The 26927-nt window shown below is 34.5% G+C and overlaps 1 protein-coding gene across 1 annotated transcript; it reads left to right on the top strand.

Annotated features, from left to right (window-relative positions):
• The first annotated feature begins 2805 nt into the window (after positions 1-2805).
• Positions 2806-8659, top strand: LOC130823885 (probable tocopherol O-methyltransferase, chloroplastic). Its single transcript, XM_057688712.1, has 6 exons — positions 2806-3411; positions 4461-4630; positions 6974-7078; positions 7168-7371; positions 8051-8153; positions 8234-8659. The coding sequence occupies exons 1-6, from the start codon at positions 2970-2972 to the stop codon at positions 8335-8337; spliced, it is 1128 nt and encodes a 375-aa protein (XP_057544695.1). The 5' UTR covers positions 2806-2969; the 3' UTR covers positions 8338-8659.
• Positions 8660-26927: the final 18268 nt, after the last annotated feature.

Genomic DNA, 26927 nt, shown 5'->3' with positions numbered 1-26927 from the left:
AATGAATTTTGAAACTGTGCAGTTTGATAAATGTGTTTCTGATTTTGTGCACGTTTTTTTTTCAAACTTCTTTTCTTTTCTTTTCTTTTCTTTCTTAAATCTCACCCTTATTAAGTCTTAGAAGATGAAATCATCAAAAGGAAACATGAACATTCCAAAAAAAATTTGATACACTTGAGGATTCATTGGAGGAACTGGTTTATGCTATTGGTAAATCTTGTCTAAAATCATTGAAGATTGAGGAGGAAAAGTTTAAGAGGTTGCAACTACTTTGTATACAATAATGTGATTGGGGGTATGTACAAGCATTATTCAGAACAGTTGGCATGTGCTAGTCATGTGATTAGTTTTCTATGCTTGCTTATATAAAAAGGCACCTACTCATTGTAAAAAGGAGATTTCAGCTTTTGATGATTCAATAAAATTCATAAAGAGAATGCTTGACATTTCTTTCATTCTATTTTCTTATCTTTGTGAGTAAAGAAAAGAGGGAACATTACATGATTTAATCAAGATTGAGTTGAGTGAAGCTTTGATTGAAGTTAAAGGGCAAGGGTTGAAAAGGTGAGTAAAGCCTTCCAATTCAAATATAAGATCAGAGAAATATGATCATTTCTTTTTCAATTTTAGTAGTTTTTGAAGAGTCCAATTAAATTCTGCAAACAACCCAATTTTTGCCTCATCATTGGGACCAAATTCGGTGTAGAAAAGTCATAAACGAATGTCGATGGTAGAGCGAATGACGAGTCTGAAGACATACTTTTGTATTCTTGAGAGACTTTATGATTAGTTATGTCAACTAATAAGGGAAGTTTTGTCAAAAGATAATAGGATGACAAGTAGCTTCTATGGTACGAAGAAACATATTAGGGCTCTTGGATTACTAGTGGAGAAAATTGATTGTTGTCTAAGTAGGTGTACAATATATGGGGGATGCAGAGCGAGTGTGATTCATTGTAAGGTTTATGGGTTTCTAGTGGACAAGAGACAACAAGTGTAATAAGACTATCAGAAAATAGTTTCATTACTTTCCTCTTGGGCCCAGATTACGAGGAATGTATGATCTGCAATAACTACCAGTCACGTAAAGGGGGACGCTGAGCACCATTCAGAAGATGAAGAGATTTGTCACTCATCATAAGGTAAAGCCTAATTGACATTCAATGCGACACATCCAAACTTCGTGAGGAAGATAAAAAATGTGAGACTGGGATTGTGTGTAGATGGTTTTAACCCATTTAGCAATTTGGATCAACAATATTCATGTGGGTTCGTCATCTTAAATCCATATGATATTCCTCTCATGAAGAAGCAATATATGTTTTTAAAGGCGATCGTGCCTGATCTTAGCAATCCAAAACATAAAATTAACTTGTACCTACAACCATTAATACATGAGTTGAAGCTGTTGTGGAAAGATAGGATCCAGATGTACGACGTCTTTAACAAGGAGTAATTTCAGCTTTGTGCAGCGTTGATGTGGACAATCAATGACATTTCAACTTATTTGATGATGTCGGGGTGGATTACACATGACGTGCACGTCGTTCGCACTGCATAGAGGATTACAAAATTGTATACTTAAAACATAGCAGAAAAATATCATGGTTCAACTCATAGGAGATTTTTAGATTAAAGACACCCATACCGTAGAAGTTGGGTAAATTTCAGTGATAGAGTTGTTGAGAAAGATAATAGACCTCACATCCGTACGGGAGATGAGGAGTTGGATTAATTTACGTTTTTACGGGTATTTGAAGATGGCTAGTTCTTCATGGTATGATTGTTGTGTTGGAGTTTGTTGTTGGTTTGGTTGTGTTAATGTTTCCACATGTGAGTTTGATTGAATTTGGCTAGTAAAATCATCTAAAGGCAAATTCAGATCTATATTTCCTAACTTTAACTTGTGTACTCCTCATGAACGTCATATGTAGATTGAGGTTTTCAAAGTAAGAAATAAATACCTTAATATATCAGGGTTGATGAATTCATCTTCTTGGCTTTGAATTTCGTCCATATTCTCTTTTCACTCTTGTAACTTCTATATTAAGAAGGTGAAAATGGTCTTTTAAGAAGTAGATTTCTTTTTCTTAATTCTTGTACCAATGTGTTATGTAGCAAAAAAAAAATAAAGAAAGAAAGTAATTTATTAGGTGATTTATCTAGTATTTCAAATTAAGAAGTAATTTGTAGATCAAAAAATTGAAGGAAATAATCACATATAATGGTAAAACAAAATAACAAAGAAATTATTTGCAAATAATTTCTAAATTAAAAAATTGAAATTGTTTTTCAAATCAACTAAGAAAGAAAAACCCAGAAAATCTAAAAAAATGAAATGAGTTTTTTAATCAAAAATTAATATGAGTTTTTGGAGATTTAGAAGGGGATTGATTAAAAACTCAAATTTAGTGCACGATTCAATTTATATTTTGTAAAAATATAAAGACATACCATTTATCTAAATAAATATGCAAATTGTTAAAAAAATGGAGAAGGATTTAGATGATGAATATGCCATGGTGTATCATATGAACAAACGAAAGATATGTAAAAGATTAAAATGGTGAAGCGCCCATAATTGAGGGGTGAAGAGGGTGCATGGTTGAGGAGAACAATTAGATGCAGAAATTAAAAAAAAAAAAAAAAGGATAACCGATAGTTTTAGGTTATGAAAATCAAAAAATTTAAAAGTTAAAATATTTTAAAAGATAATTAAAAATTAAGGAAAAATTAATACTTTTAAATGAAATTATCTTAAGATTTATATTGGAAAGAACTGTTCTGTGTGGCAGGCTACGGTAGAGGCAAGTAGCCAAAAGAATATGGCGACAGTGGCACAAACTCACATACATAATCTCTCTCATTTTCTGACAAAAAAGTGGATAATAATTATAGAGATAGGAATACATCCAATTTCCAATTCCAATTCTCAAGACACTTCGAACTATTAATTCAATTAAAATAAAATGTTAATTAGTAGTAGTAGTAGTTTAAAATTGGGTGGATATACCCTTAATTATAATGCTACTGCTAATGCTAGTAGAATCTTCAGTCAATCTTACCAATTCTCCTCACTCCATTCCCCATTTCCACTAGTAAAGGGGAGTACCTTTCACGCGCTCACGGGAACCCTCCGTTTTCGCACCAGCACCATCCGTTTCGTGCGAATGGCCGTCGTCGAGGGAAAGGACGGGGATATGATATCGACGGGAACTTCAAGATCGAGAGAAGAATTGAATAAAGGGATAGCAGAGTTGTATGATGAATCTTCAGGGATTTGGGAAGATATTTGGGGTGACCATATGCACCATGGTTATTATCATCCTTCTCAATCTGCTTCTATTACAGAACATCGTGCTGCTCAGATCCGTATGATTGAAGAGGCTCTTCGTTTTGCTGGGTTTTCAGGTTCATTTATCCTCTCTTTCTTTTTGTTGATTCTGATTTTATTGATTATTGTCGTTTTCATTAATCGATTTCATTTGATTTCCTTCCATTATTGTTCTTCGTATTCATATTCTGAATACTCGTATTGCTGAATGCTGGGTAGTGTGTATTGTCGATTGTGTTTGTGAATGTGATACGGCATATCAATTCTAATTGAAAATTTCCCGAAATACTACTTCTATCCTAAATGTAAAATTGTCAAATTTTCCAAAAATACTACTCCTATCCTATATGTAGAATTTGTCAAATTCCCTCAAATTGTACAATGTAACTTTTGTTGAATGCTAATACAGTAATACATCTACATAAGTGCAAACTCCTCACATTTCAATGAAAAGTTTGAAGTATTTTACACTCCAATTAATGAGTTATAATTCGAAAATTTTAATCAAAAATCTGAAATAAATCTTACATGAAAATACAAAAAACTAGATCAAACTCAAACCCGGTCGTTTAACTGTTTCTTAAATTGTGTCGATCTATTTTTATCAGAATATTGTGTCAATCTTTGTAATTCACGCCTTAACAATTGTATGTAAGTCTTTTTTTTTTTTTTATAAAAATAGAAAATTATACATGTTTTTTTTTTTTAAATTTTTTTTAATGATAAGATTTTTCATTAAATCTTTGACCCCTCGATTTGACCTAAATAAGAAACGACCCAATGTGAAAAAGACCCGATCAGATTTTGATCCAACCCAAAATGACAGGACTTCAAATAATCCTTATGAGTTCCTTCAATTTTGTTGGAAAGTTTGCTTGATTACTTTGTAATAAAAAAACAAGGTAAAATTAAAATAAAAATATTACAGTTAAAAGATTATGCCGAAATAGAAAGTGCAATAGATGTTATAAATTTTTGGAATGGATGTATTTTATATTTTCAAATAACTAGAACTTGAATTGAATCGAATAAAATTCACTAAAATTAATTGATGGACTTGAATTTAGTTTAATATTATTTGGATGAAAGCTTATCCTTCTCTAAACATGAAACATGGCACATGCAGAAGAATCAAGTAAAAAGCCAAAAAATGTAGTAGATGTTGGATGTGGGATAGGGGGAAGCTCAAGATACATAGCGAAAAAGTATGGAGCTACATGTCAAGGAATCACGTTGAGTCCTAAGCAAGCCCAAAGAGCTCAAGCTCTTGCTGCTGCTCAGGGTTTAGCTGATAAGGTCAGTTTCTATAAATCTTAATTTTCTGTCGCCTACACACATTTTTCTCTTTCTTTTCCTTATTTTGCCGTCAATACCATATTCTCCTTGTATTTATTTTTCAAAAGGACCTGCATATTTATGACTCATATTCTTTGACAATGTCATATCATATCATTTATTTTTATAGTATAAAAAAAACCTATAACAAAATAAGAACCAATATGAAGCTATTCATTATGTTTAAAGGCGTCCATACATACCCGACCCAAATTTATTGGATCTTGGATGATCGTACTATACTTCAAAAATGGATTTTACAATGATATAAAAACAAGTTTAGATACAATATTTGATTTTAACACAACCTGAAACACATAATGCAAAACTAATTCGATAATCCAAATAAACACCTTTACTTGTATATGTTTGATATCATATACACATTTAACTTTTTTTTTTTAATTTTTTCTTTTCTGTCTTTATCAATTCTCTCTTTGTTTCTCAATGTTAGAAAAAATCCCTCCTTGTCGATGAAAAATATTTATGCGAATAAATTGAAGGCCCCCCTCCTCCCCAAAAAACAGGGTCCCCTTGTCAACTGGGTCATGATTAATCTTTGTTTTTCCTGTAGTGTCATGAATATCATATACAAATATTGTCTTTGCCCCTCTCATTTTGCACCCAGTGCAAAATATGTGAAATTTAGTTGAAATGGAAAATGAGTTGGAGAATGAGATAAAAAAAACAAGTGGAAAATAAAAATAAATGGTTAAGATGGAGAGAGACTATAATTTAAATTTAACAAAAATTTATCCATCTTGAATAATAAAAATTTAAATTTAACATTATTGGATTTTTCTTGGATTTTTTATTCAAGATTTACTCATGATAATTTTTTTTTTAATTTTAGATATTGTTGATATTTTCCGTATTTATTCTATGTAAAAATTTATTATATTTAGAAAATTAATTGTAGGATCATTTTTGAGAATTGGATCTTTCTTTTTGGATTAAAGCCCACTATTTTTTTGTGTGGTTATTTTGGAAGGTTTATAACTGACAGCCTCTTCTGAGAGACCGTCTTTATAAGAGACGGCTCCCCAGGTCCAGGCCCAACAAATATAAAAAAGTAAAAAATCTAAAAATTGACACGCGCGTTTGAACTTATTTGAAGTTGGTGTTATAACCTGTTGAAGTTGGTGTTATAACCTGTTGAAGTTGGTGTTATAATCTATTAAAGTTGGTATTATAACCTATTAAAATTGGTATTTGGAGTTGGTGTTATAACCTATTAAAGTTGGTATTATAAGTTATTTGGAGATACCAACGTTAATAGGTTATAATACCAGCTGTAATAGGCTCTAATATCAACTTCAATATGTTATAACACCAACTTTAAAAAGAATTACACAGCGCGCGTTTTTCTGGTAGTTATTTTTTTATTGGGCGGGCCCATTTGAGACGCTTCTTTTATATAGACGGTCTCAAGTAAGAATTTGTGTATAACTAATGTAATATGATGATTTTAACACGGCTAGAATAATAAATACTTCCTCCGTTCCTTTTTGCTTGTTCACTTTACTTTTTCACGTATTTCAACACAAATTTTGAGCCTCGCGATATCTCATAGTAGCATAATAAAAAATTGTAAAAATTATATATTAAATTTTTTGCATCAAGATGAATCTAACAAGATCCCACATGAATATATTTTGTCTTGAATATATACTTCAAAAATCAAATTTAAATTTCTCTCTCAGAGAGTGAAAAAACTTAAAGTGGACAAACAAAAAGGAACGGAGGGAGTATTCGATTTGTATTAATAAGTAGCATTCATTTTAATTTAGTCATAACAATTTTAGTTAATCAGAAAGAACATACCATTAGATTCTAATAATCATAGTAATATACTAGATATCAAACCTAATGGAAGACGCTGACATAATCAAAGGCAAGTTCAAAGAAGCCATCACATTGCATTACTAGAGTGAACAAATCCAAACAAATGAAGTTATAAGACGTCACATTAGACCAATTGAAATAGCTAGTTAAATATATGCAATGATTTTACAAGAGCATCAAAAGTCAAGTACTATCTACAACATAATCTTACCAGAAGTTTTAGAAAATATTAAAAAAAATCTGTCGAAACGATGTTTTTTTGTTAGAAAGTGCACAAGGTTTTTACTATAACATCCCATTACCTTGTTGCCATTAACATTCTAAAAAAGCATATCCGGAAATGGACATGTGTGACTTTATTATTCATGAAGAAAATTGTACACAATTACTAGATTTTCCCATTCGGTTTTAATGTGATAAGAAAGGATTAAGATACATGCTTATTTTTCTAAAAAGCAGGTTTTCTTTCAAGTAGCAGATGCTTTGGAGCAGCCATTTGCTGATGGACAGTTTGATTTGGTTTGGTCAATGGAAAGTGGTGAACACATGCCTGACAAAAGAAAGGTTTTTTTTTTCTTCATCATTCAATTTTAATGGTCATCTTCGTTGCTAAATGTCAGGATTTACAGTGATTCATTCTTTTCTTTCTTCAGTTCGTCACTGAATTGGCTCGAGTTGCAGCTCCTGGTGCCACAATCATACTAGTGACATGGTGTCATAGGGACCTCTCTGCCTCTGAGACTGCTTTGCGACCAGATGAAAGTGAGCTCTTGCGCAAAATATGTGATGCATATTATCTTCCAGCTTGGTGCTCTGCAGCTGATTATGTGCAGTTGCTTCAATCACTCGGTCTTCAGGTGGATATTTCATCTTGTTTTTTTATGTTAACTATGGTCATATTTGGATGATGTGTTGCTCAGTTTGTGGCTATATTTATTGTTCAAATGAAAACCGAGTTATCTATGAAATCCCAATTTCCAAGTACTAAAAGCATATGGAGGCATGCTCATACGAGCATGAGAATGGCTTGGATGAACATGATGGAAGGAGTTAGGAAGAATGTGGTCTGGCAGTATGCTCAAACGAGGATGGAAGATGCTCAGATGAACACATGTGAAATGGTCTGAATAACATATAGAAGTGTCCTAGCAAATGTGTGTCTAGCAAGGCATGAGTAGTTGCATCAAGTTGTATTCAGTTTTTGAGGGATGCTTGCGCGGGAAATCAATAAAGAGCTTGATTGAGCAATGGGAAGTGTGGCCGGAAAATATAAGAAATACAAATTGTTTATGGTTAAAGTGGAATCGTAAGATACTCATTAGAACACCATGGCCCTTGCTTCTTGTTAATGCTTTTTCCTCTCCCTTGAGTGATAGTTTTAGTCCAAAAAGAAGGTTATTTTGTTAAGTCAGTTATGAGTCAATTTTAACCTGTCTAGTGTACTACATACTGCTACGAAGGAATCAAATTTCTATGACTTAAATTCATATCTCCAGTGGAAATAAATAGTTAAGTTTTTCTGGGTACTCATATCAGGACATAAAGACTGAAGATTGGTCTCAGTATGTTGCCCCATTTTGGCCAGCAGTAATTCGCTCAGCATTGACATGGAAAGGGGTGACTTCACTGTTGCAAAGCGGTACGCTTGGAACCTAACTCTTAGTTCATAACCCGTAGTTGTAAATATTTTCAATGTGATTTAATATTCATATTCTGCAGGATGGAAAACAATAAAAGGAGCATTAGCAATGCCATTGATGATTAAAGGATACAAGAAAGATCTCATCAAATTTGCAATCATAACATGTCGAAAGCCGGAGTAATTCAACTGCTCTTTTCCTTCCGCGTACAAACACCTGATAGCTTGGTGCCTTAAATCGATTTTCAAATTTATATATATTGTAGACTCAATTAGGAACGGGAACAGCAACAAGAGGGGGGGTGAATTGTTGTTGTTACTAGTTTAAGCGTTTTTGCCCTGTTTTTGCGGAATTGAATAAAATAAATAAAGCTTAAACTTAGAGCGAAATAATTAAAAGAGACAAACGATTTTTACGTGGAAACCTTCTAGGCCTAAATAGAAGGAAAAACCACGACCCCTTGGAATTTCTAAATTCTCCACTATGTTTAAGGCAACTCGTTACAATTACATTAAACATCTTACTTCACTTGAAGCGCATCAACTAGGCCAACTCTTCTCTCTTAAATTGCTTCACTCAAAGCAACAAACTTAGCTTCACTAAAAGCTAATTCTCACCACTAGCTTCACTAGAAGCTTTCTCCTTAGCTTTACTCAAAGCTAATCTCTTCTCTAGCTTCATTAAAAGCTATCTAATTTCCCCCTTAGACTCACCCGAGTCTAATTACAAATTCTCTCAAAAACCCTTACAAAGAATAAAAATTCTCTAAAAATAAAATCAATGAGTTGCACAAGAAAATATTATAAATTAATTGGCATTTTAAAAACAAAATTTTCTTGTAAAAATTCTCCCAAAATTACGTATGATTTAATGGCTCATACTAAGGCAAGTTTTTATGAATAACCGAGTCCACTATTTATAGTGCTAAAATCCCTAAGAATAAGGAATATTCCAATCCATTATCCTTAGTCATGGATCAATGAATGATGCTGAATGAATCACAAAACGGTTAATACTTCAGCCTTTGAATAAATCAAACAAACGGTTAAGGCAATCAGTAACCGCTATTTCCTGATAACCACTGTTCCTTAATAACCGCTGTTCCCTAAAGTAGCAGTTTCTTCAGTAGTAATTCCTGTTCCCCAAATTAATGGCTGGAACTTCATGCTATATTTAGAAAACGGTTTTGGTAAAACGGTTATCTTTTGACTAATTCTAAAAACGGTTATCTTTTGACTAATTCTTAGAAAATGGTTATTTTTACTATTTTTAGGAAAAGATTATTTTTATTATATTTCAGAAAATCCAAAAATAATTAAGACCTAACTGCTGTTCCTACTTTTTAGTAGATCCAAGTTTATCTTCTAAAAATAAGGAATTAATCTTGAAACCCACACGTGAGGATTTTAGAAATTCTTTTTGCCAATTAACTTTAATAAACTAATGCAACCAATTAATTTAAATACATTAACTAAAAAATAAAAGATAGAATTTATTAGCTAACGTAAATTGACTTCAGTTTGGGAACACTGCGCTGTCTCCAAATTCCAACTTGCTAGAACATCAAACCTGGGAACAGTAGACTTCCTGTCTCCATTTTACATCCCACGTGATATACTCTTCTAACATCTCTTGAAACCTTTTGACATGTATATTCCCATGAACTAAGCCATAGGTACTATCAACGATCATAATCATAATCGGATATCGACCTGCACAATCTCTAAAAACATGTTCGCTTAAATAAAGTGTAGTCATCATCAAAACTCAAGAGGTCCAACAAATTCCCCCTTTTTGATGATGACAAACTTTTTAAACAAACTTAAACAAAATAGAGTAAAACCAATATTGAAGAGCATGTTCGAGATTAAAACAACTCTACATTACTTAGTAAATTAACTCGTTACAATATAATTTACCAAGCATACATTAAAAACAAATTACTCTATTAATTAGAAATATTTAAAATAACTTAAGCATAATCAAAACATCGGAAGTAGTTTATAACTTAAGATTTCAAATAGAACTAAAACAAAACAAAACTTACCAAACAAAACTTAAAGCACTGTAAGAACTTTTATCATAGCATTCAAGTAATCATCACAGCATATACATCATAACAATCAAAGTATGTATCTCAGTATGTATATCAGAGCTAAACTTATTAATCATCAGAGTATAAGAGCAGTATGTATCTCAGAGCATAGCTACAGTCCTAATGTTCAACAGAATAAATGTATATCAGACTAAGCATACTCAAGCATTATTTAAGTTTGTGCTAAATATTCCCTCTTTTGACATCATTCAAAAAGAAATGGAGCAATCAAGCCACAGCACTAAACATATAGTTATAGTCAAAGAGAGAATAAGGATGCAAAAATTAAAAGAACATAAGCAATGAATGCAAACATGATCAACAATGATGAAAATAACAGATATTAAGTAGCACAAAAAGAAAATATGATTCAGAGTATTAAGCAGTACCCCAGTTGGTACAAAATGAAAAACATAAAAAGATTGTTTAATGAGAGTGATAGTTGCAACAAATAAGAAGGAATGAAAAAGGAGAAATTAAGTTGCAGGAGCTTCATCATCAACATATTCAGTCTCCACCTCCACTGTGTCCAGTTTGGCCCCTAAACGTGATTCCATTTGGTCCATTTGAGCAGATAGTGAGGCTATAGAGACACGAATTTCATCTTTAAACACAAGGAAGCTTGACTGCAAATCATTGAGTTTCAGGAGAATGGAGGTTAGAGGGTCAGTGGGAACTGTAGTGTCACCTAAACCTTGATGTGGTGAATGGGGTACAGGTGATGGTGATGGTATAGGTGACTTAGGTGGTGAAGATGGTCGTATTGGTGATTGTGGTGGTGATGGTTTATGGAATGACGGTGTGGCAGGTCTAGGTGAGGAAGGTTGGCTTGGTTGTGCTGTTGTGTATGAGGTAGAGTCATCATCAATAACAACAACAGGTTTCTTTCCTTTAGAAGCTAGCCTTCTACTCTTCCTAGGGGTCAAACCAGGTGAAGAACCCTTCTCATTTTTCTTTTCTTCTTCCTCCACAGCAACCTTCACCAGTTCCTTCTCTACTTCCCCCTTACAAGAGTTTTCCTCCTGTTCTTCCTCCTCAGAATGCCCTTTTGCCTTCTCAGTGGCAGAGGGAACAGGCTCCTCCTGTTCCTCCTTGTTTACTTCCTCCTCCTCAACATTTTCTTCAACTTCTTCTTCTTCATTGGTGTCCTCTGATTGTTCAAAAATGTTCTCAAGGGTCCCATTTTCAGTTAATCTTAGGCGTAAATTTTTCAAACATTTTACACCCACTTTGTTGTTTGGACCCATGGGATAGTTTGGACCATCAAGAGGAACACCCAATTTCTTAAATATCCAGGTCAACAGTCCACCATATCCTAACACATTCCTTTTAAAAATACAATCATTTAAATGACAAATCATTAAAGAAGGAAAATTAATCTTAATGTGGTTCGCCAGACAGTAGATTAACGTAGCATCTCTAAGACTAACCTCACTTCTTTTGGATGTGCGAGGCAAAATGAATCTTCTTGCTATGTTGTACAACAGTTTGTGCATAGGTGATAGCACATTATGACTAACTTTTCCCTTTTTCTCATTCAACCCTAAAAACTTCCACACCAACTTCTCATTTATACCGGAAAAATTATTTTTTGACCCAACAACATATCTATCAAAACCAGTCGAGGGAACACCCAACCATCCTCCTAAAATCAGGTTATTAAATTCAATTTTAATCCCCTTTACTTCACTAGTACAGACTCCATGATCAAAAGAAAAATTTAAAGCAAACTCACGCATTAAGTTGGGATACATTGGGTTACAGCAATAGTTTCCCATTAAAGATTCCCATGCTTGATTTTGCAAGATGGCGTGAAATTGAGGAAAAAAGTTTGATTCATACCATTGTTTATCCAATCCGAAGCCAACATTCATTTCTTTTGATATCTCTTTAGCAGATACCTGAACATTAACCTTTGCCCTCTTTGAGGATGATTTCCTCACTGTAGCATCTCCTTTTCGCTTCGAACTTTCATGCACTTCAGAACGATTAGGGGTTTCCTGTTGCTTTCTTGATGAAGACTCAGTTCTGGGAGTGAGTAGTGTTGGATAGATGACTTGAAGAGGTTTGGGTTGTTTCATTTTTGGGGTTTGATTCTTGGTTTTCATGATGATTTGAAAAATCAAGAGAAAGAAAAGCTAGGTTGAAGACGGTTTTGGGAGTAAAATGCAATTGATGATGAAATGAAGGATTTGACATGAGAGAGAGTATAAAATGCATGTGAGGGGACGTGTGTTTAAGTGATTCAAGTTCCTTATTTAATTCGTGCATATGAACACATAATGTGAAATGGAAACAGACGAATTTTATGATGATTCAACTCCCACTTCTTAAAAAAATTGCTGGAGAAATTAATATATCAAATATTATGAAAAAAAATTTTATGAAAATAAAAGATAAATGGAAATTTTATGCTACCACAATCTGATCAAATCAAACATGTAATCATAAGAGCACTCACAGTATATACTTTTAAATAGTGCGTACCTGATTCTTTCAATAATTGATTTTTCAATCAAGATTTTTGTGGTTGATCGACTTTTTCACATTTTCATTTTGTCTTTAAGGATCACATTTATCACTTACTTCAATTCAACTTGATCATGCCCAGTTCTAATCTCATCTTTTCATGTTGTTCCCTTGGGAGCGGCTTTGTCATGATATCAGCTATTTGCTCGTTTGTATTAACATGCTTGACGATAATATTTTTATTTTCAACATTGTCCTTAAGAAAATGATGCCTAATGTGAATATGTTTTACTCTAGAATGATGCACTGGATCTTTTGAAATGCATATGGCACTGGTATTATCACAATAAATAGGAACACATTCAAACTTAATACCAAAATCTCTTAGCTGTTATTTTATCCAAAGCATTTGGGAACAGCAAGCTGCTGCTGCTACATATTCAGCTTCGGCAGTGGATAGTGCAACAGTGTTTTGTTTCTTGGAACTCCACGAAACTAAACATGAGCCAAGAAATTGTACCATACCTGACGTGCTTTTTCTATTAACAAGATCTCCTGCATAATCTGCATCACTAAAGCCTTTCAAATCATAAACATCACTTTTAGGATAAAATAAGGATAAGTCGTCTGTTCCCTTCAAATATCTTAGAATTCGTTTAACTGCAGTGAGATGTGATTCTTTAGAATTGGATTGAAATCTAGCACATAAACCAACACTAAAAGCAATATCAGGTCTACTAGCAGTTAGATATAATAAAGAGCCAATCATGCCTCTATACATAGTTTGATCAACATTTGTTCCATTTGGGTCTTTATCTAATCTTACATTAGTAGCCATGGGTGTATGGTTGGTTTTAGCGTTATTCATGCCATATTTCTTAAGAAGTTCTTTTATATATTTTTGTTGATGAATAAAGATACCATTAGCAGTTTGTTTAATTTGCAAACCAAGAAGGAAATTTAGTTCTCCCATCATGCTCATTTCAAATTCTGTACTCATAAGGTTAGCAAATTCTTTACACAATAAATCATTAGTAGCTCCAAAAATAATATCATCAACATATATTTGAACAACTAATATATTGGAACCTTTATTCTTAAAGAATAAGGTTTTATCAATTTTACCTCTAATAAAGTCATTTTGGATCAAAAACTTTGAAAGTTTTTCGTACCATTGCCTAGGAGCTTGCTTCAAGCCATATAGGGCTTTATCAAGCTTGTAGACATGATCAGGACAAGAGGTATTCTCAAAACCTGGGGGTTGTTCCACAAAAACTTCTTCATCAAGAGAGCCATTTAAAAAAGCACATTTCACATCCATTTGATATAATTTAAAGTTCATGAATGCAGCAAAAGAAATTAAGATTCTGATAGCCTCTAACCTTGCTACTGGAGCAAAAGTCTCCGTGTAATCAATACCTTCTTGTTGATTATATCCTTTAACCACGAGTCTTGCTTTGTTTCTAACAATTGTTCCATGTTCATCTAGCTTGTTCTGAAATACCCATTTCAAACCAATTACCTTCTTGTGTTTCGGTTTGGGTTCCAAGTGCCACACTTTATTTCTCTCAAACTCGTTCAATTCATCTTGCATGGCAACTATCCAATCGGAATCCTTTAAAGCTTCCTCGTGACTTTTAGGTTCAAGTGATGATAGGAACGCAAAGTGTGCACAAAAATTTCTCATTTGGGATCTTGTTTGTGTTCCCTTATTTATATCACTTATAATCGAATCAAGAGGATGATGTCTTTGATACTTCCAAGGTTTAGGCACAAATTCTCGCGTGGGAACAGTAGCATGTTCTGGTTCATCAGCTTGATTAACATTCTGTTCAGCTACTGGATTGTTCTGCTCATCTGTGGGAACAGCTGGATTGGGAACAGTCTGCTGTTCCTGATGTTCTGGCAGTTCCTGAACGTGATCAGTACTTTCTGCTTCTGCTGGAACCGGCTGTTCTGTTCCTTGATCTTGCACTTTAATTCCTTCATCATCATCTTCCAAGTTTGCAAGACCTATTTTAATATTACTTGTTTCCTGTTCACTTGTCGAAAAGTTAGATTCATCAAAAATTATATGAACGGATTCCTCTACACTCATTGTTCTCTTATTATAAACTCTGTAAGCTTTGCTATGTGATGAGTAACCGAGAAATACTGCTTCATCACTTCTTTCATCAAACTTACCTATATTTCGTTTACCATTCATATGAACAAAACATTTACATCTAAATACACGAAAATAGGAAATATTTGGTTTAACACCTTTAAGCAATTCATAAGGTGTCTTAGAAGTGATTGGTCTAATTAATACTCGATTCAAAATATAACATGCAGTGTTAACAGCCTCGGCCCAAAAATTTCTAGGTAAACCACTAGCAATTAACATGGTTCTAGCCATTTCCTCTAATGTTCTATTTTTCCTTTCTACTACACCATTTTGTTGTCGTGTTCTTGGTGCGGAAAAATTGTGACTTATTCCATGTTCATTGCAATAACTCATAAAACTTGAATTTTCAAATTCTTTACCATGATCTGACCTTATGTGAATAATTTGATTATTAGTAGATTTTTGTATTTTGTTAGCGAAGGAAACAAACTCATTAAAAGCTTCATCTTTACTAACTAAAAATAAAGTCCATGTAAATCTACTATAATCATCAACAATAACAAACACATATCTTTTGCCACTACGGCTTTATATTCTCATAGGTCCACATAGATCCATATGTATTAATTCAAGTGGTTTATTAGTGGTCACAATATTCTTAGATTTAAACGATGATCTCACTTGTTTTCCTTTGGCACAAGGATCACAAATTTCATCCTTAAGGAATTTTAGAGATGGTAGTCCTCTAACTAGGTCTTTTGATCTTAATTAATTAATCAATGAATAACTAGCATGACCTAGACGCTTATGCCAAAGAAGTGGGTCGTCTTCTATAACGCTTAGACACGTTAGACTGTTTCTGGGAACAGTGTCCAGGTTCACCACATAGGTGTTCCCTTTTCTGATTCCCACAAGAATGGTGTCTCCTGTGTCATTCCTAGAAATAATGCATTTTTCAGAAGTAAAGTTTACAGAGTTACCTTTATCACAAAATTGAGAAATGCTAAGTAAGTTATGTTTCAAATTCTCGACTAAAAATACATTGTCGATGGCATGGGAACAGGACCTTCCAACCTTTCCTCTGACGATTATTTCACCCTTCATATTGTCACCGAAGGTTACTGTTCCCCCATCATAGGCTTCAAGTGAGAGAAATTTAGATTTGTCACCCGTCATGTGCTTGGAACACCCACTGTCGAGATACCATGAGCTGTTCCCCCTCACTTGGACCTGAAAGAAATAATTGTTAGTTACAGGAACCCATGCTGTCTTGGGTTCCTTGTCGATTTTACAAGAATCTGTTTTCTTCGTCCAAACGTTATCGACATTATTTCTGTTGGAGACAGTGTACTGTTCCCTTTTGGTTCACTGGTCCTTCAGATGGCCAGTTCCTCCACAGAAGGAACAGATTCTGTCTCTAGGGAGATCAACGTAAGCCTTTTTCTTCTTGTTATTCTTAAAGTAATTTAGGCCTTTTGAATTTTTACTTTTGGCATCTTGAATCCATTTGGGAGTAATTTTGATTTTCCTTTTTCTCTTGAATTTAATTCAAGTTTATCATTATTGTTACGGTTAGGTTCTAGATTCAACTTTAAATTTTGAAAATCATTGCACATATCTTTAGTAGATGCATCATTCAATTCTATATTCAAGCCTAATAATTTCTATTGCGACAACTCAATATTAAGAATAACATTTTCTTTTTAATTCTCTCCATATTTTCCTTTAGAATTATATTTTGGTCCAACAAACCGAAAAATCTGTTTTGAACATCGTATCTAAAGGTGTTTATATAGGAGACATGGTCTTTGCTTACCTTGAGTTCCTTTTCTAATTGGAGACACTTAACATTGCAATTTTCAAGTTTAATTTGTGTCTCCTTTAGAAACTCTATTAATTTATTTTTACTAAATTTGGATGGATGAAAATAAAATGAGTTAGAAATATATACCTGTTGCGGGTTTGAGAACAATTTCATTGTTGGAGTTAGTAGTGGTTACCTCAAAATCTCCAATTTCGATTACTCTCCAAACTTGATAATTTTCCGCTTTGATAAAGATCTCCATCCTATTCTTCCAGTATGTATAGAATTTTCCATCGAACATTGGCGGTCTTTGAGTTGAATACCCTTCTTCCATTCGCTCGTTCATAATTGACATTTTTCGGGAACACCAGAATCTGCCCTCAGGGTTTCCTGATCTTCTGGGAACAGGGCTCTGATACCAATTGTAGACTCAATTAGGAACGGGAACAGCAACAAGAGGGGGGGGGGGGGGGGGGGGGTGAATTGTTGTTGTTACTAGTTTAAGCGTTTTTGCCCTATTTTTGCGGAATTGAATAAAATAAATAAAGCTTAAACTTAGAGCGAAATAATTAAAAGAGACAAATGATTTTTACGTGGAAACCTTCTAGGCCTAAATAGAAGGAAAAACCACGACCCCTTGGAATTTCTAAATTCTCCACTATGTTTAAGGCAACTCGTTACAATTACATTAAACATCTTACTTCACTTGAAGCGCATCAACTAGGCCAACTCTTCTCTCTTAAATTGCTTCACTCAAAGCAACAAACTTAGCTTCACTAAAAGCTAATTCTCACCACTAGCTTCACTAGAAGCTTTCTCCTTAGCTTTACTCAAAGCTAATCTCTTCTCTAGCTTCATTAAAAGCTATCTAATTTCCCCCTTAGACTCACCCGAGTCTAATTACAAATTCTCTCAAAAATCCTTACAAAGAATAAAAATTCTCTAAAAATAAAATCAGTGAGTTGCACAAGAAAATATTATAAATTAATTGGCATTTTAAAAACAAAATTTTCTTGTAAAAATTCTCCCAAAATTACGTATGATTTAATGGCTCATACTAAGGCAAGTTTTTATGAATAACCGAGTCCACTATTTATAGTGCTAAAATCCCTAAGAATAAGGAATATTCCAATCCATTATCCTTAGTCATGGATCAATGAATGATGCTGAATGAATCACAAAACGGTTAATACTTCAGCCTTTGAATAAATCAAACAAACGGTTAAGGCAATCAGTAACCGCTATTTCCTGATAACCACTGTTCCTTAATAACCGCTGTTCCCTAAAGTAGCAGTTTCTTCAGTAGTAATTCCTGTTCCCCAAATTAATGGCTGGAACTTCATGCTATATTTAGAAAACGGTTTTTGTAAAACGGTTATCTTTTGACTAATTCTAAAAACGGTTATCTTTTGACTAATTCTTAGAAAATGGTTATTTTTACTATTTTTAGGAAAAGATTATTTTTATTATATTTCAGAAAATCCAAAAATAATTAAGACCTAACTGCTGTTCCTACTTTTTAGTAGATCCAAGTTTATCTCCTAAAAATAAGGAATTAATCTTGAAACCCACACGTGAGGAATTTTAGAAATTCTTTTTGCCAATTAACTTTAATAAACTAATGCAACCAATTAATTTAAATACATTAACTAAAAAATAAAAGATAGAATTTATTAGCTAACGTAAATTGACTTCAGTTTGGGAACACTGCGCTGTCTCCAAATTCCAACTTGCTAGAACATCAAACCTGGGAACAGTAGACTTCCTGTCTCCATTTTACATCCCACGTGATATACTCTTCTAACATCTCTTGAAACCTTTTGACATGTATATTCCCATGAACTAAGCCATAGGTACTATCAACGATCATAATCATAATCGGATATCGACCTGCACAATCTCTAAAAACATGTTCGCTTAAATAAAGTGTAGTCATCATCAAAACTCAAGAGGTCCAACATATATATATATATATATATATATATATATATATATATATATATATATATATATATATATATATATATATATATATATATATATATTGAAATATATGCCAAGATCGATACGACGCTCAGAACTTTGATGAACGATAACAATAACAATGAACTAAACAAACGTTTGATAATGTAGAATTGCAAAGAGACACAACGATTTAAGGGGGTTCACCAATGATGGTTATGTCCTCCGTCGTGTGTAGTTTCTGTTTATATTATATCAATGGAGTATAAAATACTCTTACAAATGAAGTATTACAATTGTGTAAGAGATAAAACAAAAGGTTATGTGTTTGGCTTAGGGGTTGTGTTTGATCTTGTGTTTGGGTGAGTATGAGAGTTCTATTTATAGTACTAAGTACATTCAATGATAATTGCTCACTTAATGCATGCTTAACATTGAATAATGAATGATATGAAACAACTCCAAGAACTTGAAAGGTCGAAAAACTAGCATCCTAGGCATGTCAGAGGAATCGCTCAACCAAAACAGAGAGCGAGCTCGGTCAAGCGAGCTACAAACAACTTCTGTATGCATTCTGTCTGACCGCTCGACCAACCCAAAGAGCTCGCTCGGTCGAGCGACCTTCAGACTTCCTCTGTCAAATTCTGCTCGAGCAATGTATCTTCCAAGACCCTTTGCACTTCTTCATTAATCATCATTAACACCAATAATTCCCATGAATACTTCACCACAATAAATCACACTTAAACACTACAATCATTAAGTTTACAACTTAATTACTCACATTGTCATACTCATTAGATTCCAAACCCAAGAGTCACATATGAATGCACACACATCAATTGTGCATTCAAGTTACACCATTGAGTTCACCCAAGTCAAAGCATTCATCAATCCATTTCATCATACAAAATTATCAACAAAATTTAACATACACACCTCAAATGCCCCGAAAAAGCATTACTTCAAGCAAGGAGCTAAACCAACCAAGTCAACACACAAATCAAACTTGGTTGTAGGCAATGACTTAGTCATCATGTCGGCCGGGTTTTCTTTAGTACCTATTTTCTTCAAAATCACCTATTTGTGCTCAACTTCATCCCGAATGAAATTATACTTAATATCAATGTGTTTGGACCTTCTATGAAATGTATTTTGATTTCTAACCAAGTTAATTGCACTTTAACTATCACAATGCAGATTTATCGAATACACCTTATTGCACATCTCACCAACAAGTCCTTTGAGCCATTTTGCCTCCTTGAATGACTCGGCAACGGCTATGTACTCCGCTTCGGTTGTTGAAAGAGCAACCACATCTTGTAATGATGATTGTCAACTTACCACCGAACCACCCAATGTGAACACGAACCCACTTGTGGACATGCTATTATCAAGATCACCACCATAGTCCGAGTCACAAAACCCGGTTAGCTCGCTTGAATCCTTCCTATACATAAGACAAACATTAGAAGTACTTTCAAATACCTCAATAACCACTTAAGTGCCTCCCAATGTCCCTTCCCTAGATTTGACATATATCTACTTACCAAACTCACAGCATGAGCTATGTCGGGTCTAGAGCATACCATGACATACATTACACTACCAATGGCACTAGTGTATGGGATTCTTACCATTTGCTCTTCTTTCGCCTTTGTTTGTGGACACAACTTTTTGGATAATTTAAAATGAGAGGCAAGAGGGGTAGACACACTTTTAGCATCATCCATGGAGAAACTTTGCACAACTTTCTCAATGTACTTCCTTTGGCTAAGGTATAAAACACCCTTAGCCCGATCTCTCTAAATCTCCATTCCAAGAATCTTCTTGGCTTCACCAAGATCCTTCATATCAAATACACTTGAAAGCAACACTTTCAAGTTCTCCACCTCAAACAAAGAAGTACAAGCTACTAGCATATCATCAACATATAAGAGCAAATACAACAAAGAACCATTTTCAAGTTTCTTAAGATAAACACAACCATCATAAGAACTTCTTATAAAATCATATGAAATCATAAAGGAATCAAACCTCTTGTACCATTGCCTTGGTGATTTCTTCAAGCCATACAATGACCTCTTCAATCTACACACATGTTTTTCCTTATCGGCTATCTCAAAACCTTCCGGTTGCTTCATAAAAACTTCCTCTTCAAGCTCACCGTGAAGAGACGCCGTTTTCACATCCAATTGATGCAACTCCAAATCCTCCATCGCCACCAAAGCAAGTAGTTCTCTTATAAAAGAGTGCTTTTGATCCAAGATCGAGTGTTCATGAGCTCGTTGCTTTAATTCTTGAGAAACTCGGGTTTAATTCTTTTTTTCGCAAACCAGAATTTGTCACATGCTTAGTATGGGATAACAAATAAATGGTACAAAAGAGCAAGGGTGGCATCAATATGCAATGTTGGTCCAGAATATTAATTTTTATTTTTGTTTTTGAGTTTTTGGGGCTGATTTTCATTAGTATAAGGGGGGATGAACTTAGTTTCTAGAAATCATCAAGTTCATTGTATTTGCTAGAGGAATTTTGATACATGAACTCTAATTAATTCACGAATTTGTTGACCAACAAAGGGGGATGTATTGACTGAAATAGGGGATGTATTTGAAAGCTTCTAGAATCTTGTATTCACCCTATATAAAGGAATGTATTGTAATAAAAAAAATTCAGATTTTGTTTCAGAATATAAACCTTGAGTTTTATGCATTGCTTTTTCTTCTTGTGTTTGTCCAAAGAAATAGTAATTTCAATTATCACTTTAAGTTTGTCTTGAGTGTTAATTCTTAGGGGAGATTGAGTGTGTCTTGTCTCTAGCCTAAAACCCCAAATCATTGAGTTTGTTCTTGTGATTTGGCTCTTATCAATATTCTTCTACTATTCTTTCTTATCTACTCTTTTAAATCAGAAACTTTTAAATCTAAGTGTGTTCTTCCTAATCACACTTACATCATTTGGTATCAAAAGCTTTTGGTGGATCGAAAGGGTGTTTAAAAAAAAAATAAAAAAGGGCGCAAATGGAGATCTTGCTGATATGTTACGTATCATAATAGAAAAATTGGAGAGATTAGAGAGAAAAAAATGAAGAAATAGATGCGGAAAAAGAATGACAAAATCCCCAAATGAATGCTATAGGTGAGTTGTTGTTGAAAACATCTAATAAAGTCAATGAGATCGAGGAAGGAGATGGTAGTGGTGTAGGAAATTCTCGTGCATTTGATGAAGATAGAGGATTGAAAATCGATCTCCCGGAGTTTGATGGAGGTCATGATAGCGAATCATTCCTTGATTGGCTAAGACAAAAAGAAACTGTGTTTGAATACAAGGGGTATGATGATAGAAAAAAATTTAAGCTTGCTGTGCTTAAATTTACAAAACTTGCTGCCTTATGATATGACAATTTTAAGGCAAATAGGAGAAGAGCTGGAAAAGAAAAGGTCGATTCATGGGAAAAATTAAAAAAAAAGATGAAAGATAAGTGGGTGAGCAAAGAATATGAGCAAGAGCAGTATTTGAAATTAACACATCTTTCACAAGATGATGGCATGAGTGTGGAAGATTATCTAAAAGAATTTGAAAAGCTTTGCTTAATATGTGATTTGCAAGAGAAGGAAACTTTTAAAATTGCTCGATTTGTGAAGGGATTGTCAAAGACAATCAGTAGAAAAGTTGAAGTCACTCACTACACTTCTTTTAGTGATGTGTGCAAATTGGCTTTGAAATTTGAAAATCAAGCCAAGGAAGAAAAGGAAAAAGAAAGGCCGAGAGTGCCTTATAAAAACACTTCAAAATATACTCCATCATACTCAAAAGAGAGTACCTTTCAAAGTAAAGCAACCCCTTCTGGTCCGAAATATGAGGCAAAGAAAGAAAAGGCTGTGGTTACTCCTAGTGAATTTGCTACAAGGAGGAAATGTTTTAAGTGTCATGGAAGAGGACACATTGCTAGTGAAGGCCCTAGCAAAGCTGTGCTGACCGCTACTCAGTGTGCTATCATGGATGAAGAAGAACAAAGGTATAACTTTGTGGTTGAGGAAGTGGTGGATTCGGAGGATGAATTTGATGAAGAAATACAACCGGAGGACGAATTTAACATGATGGTTGTGGGAAAAGTGTTGTTTGGTGAACCACAATCTGATTTGAGGCAAAGGATTTGTTTCATACTAGATGCAAGATTGGTGAGAAGACTTGCAATGTGATTGTTGATAGTGGTGCTCAAACCGATGTAATTTCATCAGAGGCTGTGAATAAGTTAAAGTTGATTACTAGAGTTCATGAAGAACCTCACAAGCTGAATTGGTTGAATGATAGCACTGGCATAGAGGTGAAGAAACAAGCTCTAGTCTCTTATTCTATTGGAGGCTTTGAAGATGAAAGGTGGTGTGATGTGCTACCGATGGATGCTTGTCATTTGTTGCTAGGAAGACCGTGGCAGTTTGATCACAACTCGGAGCACAAAGGTAAGAGTAATGAATATCTTGTAACCACTAGGGATGGTAGAAAAGTTAAATTAATTCCCTTACCCCCTAAAGTTGCTAAAAAAGGAAAGAAAAAAGCAACTATCTTGTAACTTGTAATGAATTTGAGAAAATAGTGGAAGAGCATGGTGGAGGGTATGCTTTGGTTGTAAGGGCCAAAGATACCAAGAGTACTTCTTGTGATAACTCATCATCCCTAAAAGAGTTATTAGAAGAGTACAAAGATGTGTTCCCCGATGACTTGCCCAAAGGCCTCCCTCCAATTAGAGGCATTGAGCACACCATTGACTTAATTCCTGGAGCACCTTTGCCAAACAAAGCTGCTTATAGATGCAACCCACAGGAAAGTAAGGAGTTAGAGAGGCAGGTGAATGAGTTGATTGAAAGGGGTTATGTGAGAGAAAGTCTTAGTCCTTGTGCCGTTCCTGCTCTGTTGGTGCCAAAATAAGATGGGACTTGGAGAATGTGTGTAGATAGTCGGTCCATTAATAACATTACCATCAAATATCGTTTTCCAATGCCTAGGTTGCAAGACATGTTGGATGAGTTGAGTGGAGCCTTAGTCTTTTTCAAAATAGACTTAAGAAGTGGTTATCATCAGATGATAATAAGGGAATGGGATGAATGGAAAACATCGTTCAAAACAAAACAGGGGCTGTATGAGTGGTTAGTGATGCCTTTTGGGCTTTGCAATGCTCCCAGTTCTTTTATGAGATTGATGAATGAGGTTCTCCGTCCTTTTATCAATGATTTTGTTGTTGTCTACTTGGATGATATCTTGGTGTATAGTAAAAACAATGAAGATCATATGATACATTTGAGGAAGTTGTTTGAAAAATTAAGAGAAGTGAAGTTGTATAGGAAGCTTGAGAAATGTATATTCATGAATCCTAGTGTGGTGTTTTTAGAATACATTGTGACTGGAGAAGGAGTACGAGTTGATCCAGAAAAGATAGAGGCAGTGAAGTCTTGGTTGGCTCCGACCAATGTGCATAAGGTTAGGAGTTTTCATGGGCTTGCTTCATTCTATAGGCGGTTCATTAAAAACTTCTCGACTATTATGGCTCCCATCACTGAGTTAACTAAAAAAGGAGAGTTTGAGTGGGGAGAAAGTGCTTAAAATGCTTTTGAAAAGATGAAAAACATGCTTTGTACTGCTCCAATACTTGTGCTTCCAGATTTTAACAAGGTGTTTGAGGTGGAGTGTGATGCAAGTGGGGTTGGAATAGGGGCTGTCCTTATACAAGACAAAAGGCATGTGAGTTACTTTAGTGAGAAATTAAATGGAGCTAAGATGAACTACTCTACTTATGACCGTGAGTTCTATGCCATAGTTAGAGCTCTTGATCATTGGTCCCATTATTTAGGGCTAAAACCATTTGTTCTTCATTCAGATCATGAGGCTTTAAAGTTCATACATGGGCAACAAAAGTTAAACAAGAGGCATGCAAAATGGGTAGAGTTTCTTCAATCGTTTTCCTTTAGTTCCAAGTATAAAGATGGGAAGAGTAATGTTGTGGCCGATGCTTTATCGCGTCGCACTTACTTACTTTCTATGGTGGATGCAAAAATACTGGGTTTTGAACAACTCAAAGAGTGTTATAAAGATGATCCTGATTTTGCTGGTGAATTTGAAAAACAAACAAAAGATTAGTTGAGCAAGATGGTTATCTTTTCAAGGGAAACAAGTTATGTGTGCCAAAGGGTGGTGTTAGAGAATTATTGGTGAGAGAAGTTCATAGTGGAGGTTTAGCTGGACACTTTCAGGTACAAAAAACACTTGACATTCTGGGTGAGCATTTATATTGGCAAAGAATGATCAAAGATGTTTCTTTAGTGGTGGAGAGATGTGCAACATGTCAGAAGGCAAAAGGGCATTTCACAAAAGGGTTGTATACTCCTTTACCAGTTCCTGATGTTCCTTGGGAAAGTGTTAGCATGGATTTTATTATTGGGCTGCCTCGAACTGAAAGGGGTAGAGATAGCATTATGGTGGTGGTAGATAGATTTTCTAAAATGGCTCATTTTGTAGCTTGTAATAAAACTGATGATGCTGTAAAAGTGGCTGAATTGTACTTCAAGGAAATCGTCAAACTTCATGGCATTCCTTGGAGTATAGTTTCAGATAGGGACTCCAAGTTTTTAAGTCACTTTTGGAGGACCCTATGGAAGTTCGTTGGTACCAAGTTGTTATTTAGTACCTCTCATCATCCCCAAACTGATGGGCAAACCGAGGTGACAAATAGAACTTTGGGTGCTTTGTTACGTGGACTTGTGAGCAAAACGCAGAAAGATTGGGATGTGAAACTAGCCCATGCGGAGTTTGCTTACAATAGGGCTCATTCTTTGACTACTTCTCGTTCTCCTTTTGAAGTAGTTTATGGAGTGAATCCATTTGTACTCATTGATTTGATTCCTTTGGTAAGGGGCGATATGGTTGAAAGGGATGCAAAAAAGAGGGTGGAAACATTTCAAAAAACTTGTGAGCAAGTGAAGAAAAAAATCGAGGAGATGAATAAAAAATACCAAGAGAGAGCCAACAAAAAAAGAAAACAACCCATATTTTACCCTGGGGATTTGGTGTGGTTACATTTAAGAAAGAAGAGATTTCCCAAACTTCGAAAAAATAAACTTATGCCAAGATCTGATGGTCCATTCAAAATTCTTGAAAGGGTAAATGATAGCGCATATAAAATTGAACTTCCTGATGAGTTGATGGGTGTAAGTGCTACTTTCAATGTGGGAGATTTGTCACCATACTTGGATGATTCAAGTTTGAGGACAAACTCTTCAAAAGAAGGAGGAAATGATCCAAGATCGAGTGTTCATGAGCCCGTTGCTTTAATTCTTGAGAAACTCGAGTTTAATTCTTTTTTTCGCAAACCAGAATTTGTCACATGCTTAGTATGGGATAACAAATAAATGGTACAAAAGAGCAAGGGTGGCATCAATATGCAATGTTGGTCCAGAATATTAATTTTTATTTTTGTTTTTGAGTTTTTGGGGCTGATTTTCATTAGTATAAGGGGGGATGAACTTAGTTTCTAGAAATCAGCAAGTTCATTGTATTTTCTAGAGAAATTTTGATACATGAACTCTAATTAATTCATGAATTTGTTGATCAACAAAGGGGGATGTATTGACTGAAATAGGGGATGTATTTGAAAGCTTCTAGAATCGTGTATTCACCCTATATAATGGAATGTATTGTAATCAAAAAAATTCAGATTTTGTTTCAGAATATAAACCTTGAGTTTTATACATTGCTTTTTCTTCTTGTGTTTGTCCAAAGAAATAGTAATTTCAATTATCACTTTGAGTTTGTCTTGAGTGTTAATTCTTAGGGGAGATTGAGTGTGTCTTGTCTCTAGCCTAAAACCCCAAATCATTGAGTTTGTTCTTGTGATTTGGCTCTTATCAATATTCTTCTACTATTCTTTCTTATCTACTCTTTTAAATCAGAAACTTTTAAATCTAAGTGTGTTCTTCCTAATCACACTTACATCAGCTTTACTACCGGTGAGAATACCTCATGGAAATCAACACCCTCAATTTGAGAGTATCCTTTTGCAACTACCCTTGCTTTGTAGATGGGAGGAACACCATTAGAAGGGTCCTCCTTCCTCTTGAATATCCACTTGCATTCAACAATTTTCTTTTTCTTTGGTGCTTCAACAATATCCCAAGTTTTATTCTTTGCAAGAGATTCCATCTCTTGCTTCATGGCTATCAACCATTTGCTTGAGTCATTTGAGGCCATAGCCTCCTTGTACGTACGCATTCCACGTAACTCTTCGACTTCACTAGCAATGTTGAGAGCATATGCAACATAATCACACTCTTCAACATACC

Source organism: Amaranthus tricolor, chromosome 1 (genome assembly GCF_026212465.1).
Source record: "Amaranthus tricolor cultivar Red isolate AtriRed21 chromosome 1, ASM2621246v1, whole genome shotgun sequence".
Classification (NCBI taxonomy): Eukaryota; Viridiplantae; Streptophyta; class Magnoliopsida; order Caryophyllales; family Amaranthaceae; genus Amaranthus; species Amaranthus tricolor.
This window is presented reverse-complemented; position numbering and strand designations above follow the sequence as displayed.

Coding starts and splice junctions, on each gene's coding strand:
- LOC130823885 (XM_057688712.1), top strand. CDS start 2,970: ATGTTAATTAGTAGTAGTAGTAGTTTAAAATTGGGTGGATATACCCTT. Junction 3,412..4,460: donor TCGTTTTGCTGGGTTTTCAG/GTTCATTTATCC, acceptor TGGCACATGCAG/AAGAATCAAGTAAAAAGCCA. Junction 8,154..8,233: donor GACTTCACTGTTGCAAAGCG/GTACGCTTGGAA, acceptor CATATTCTGCAG/GATGGAAAACAATAAAAGGA.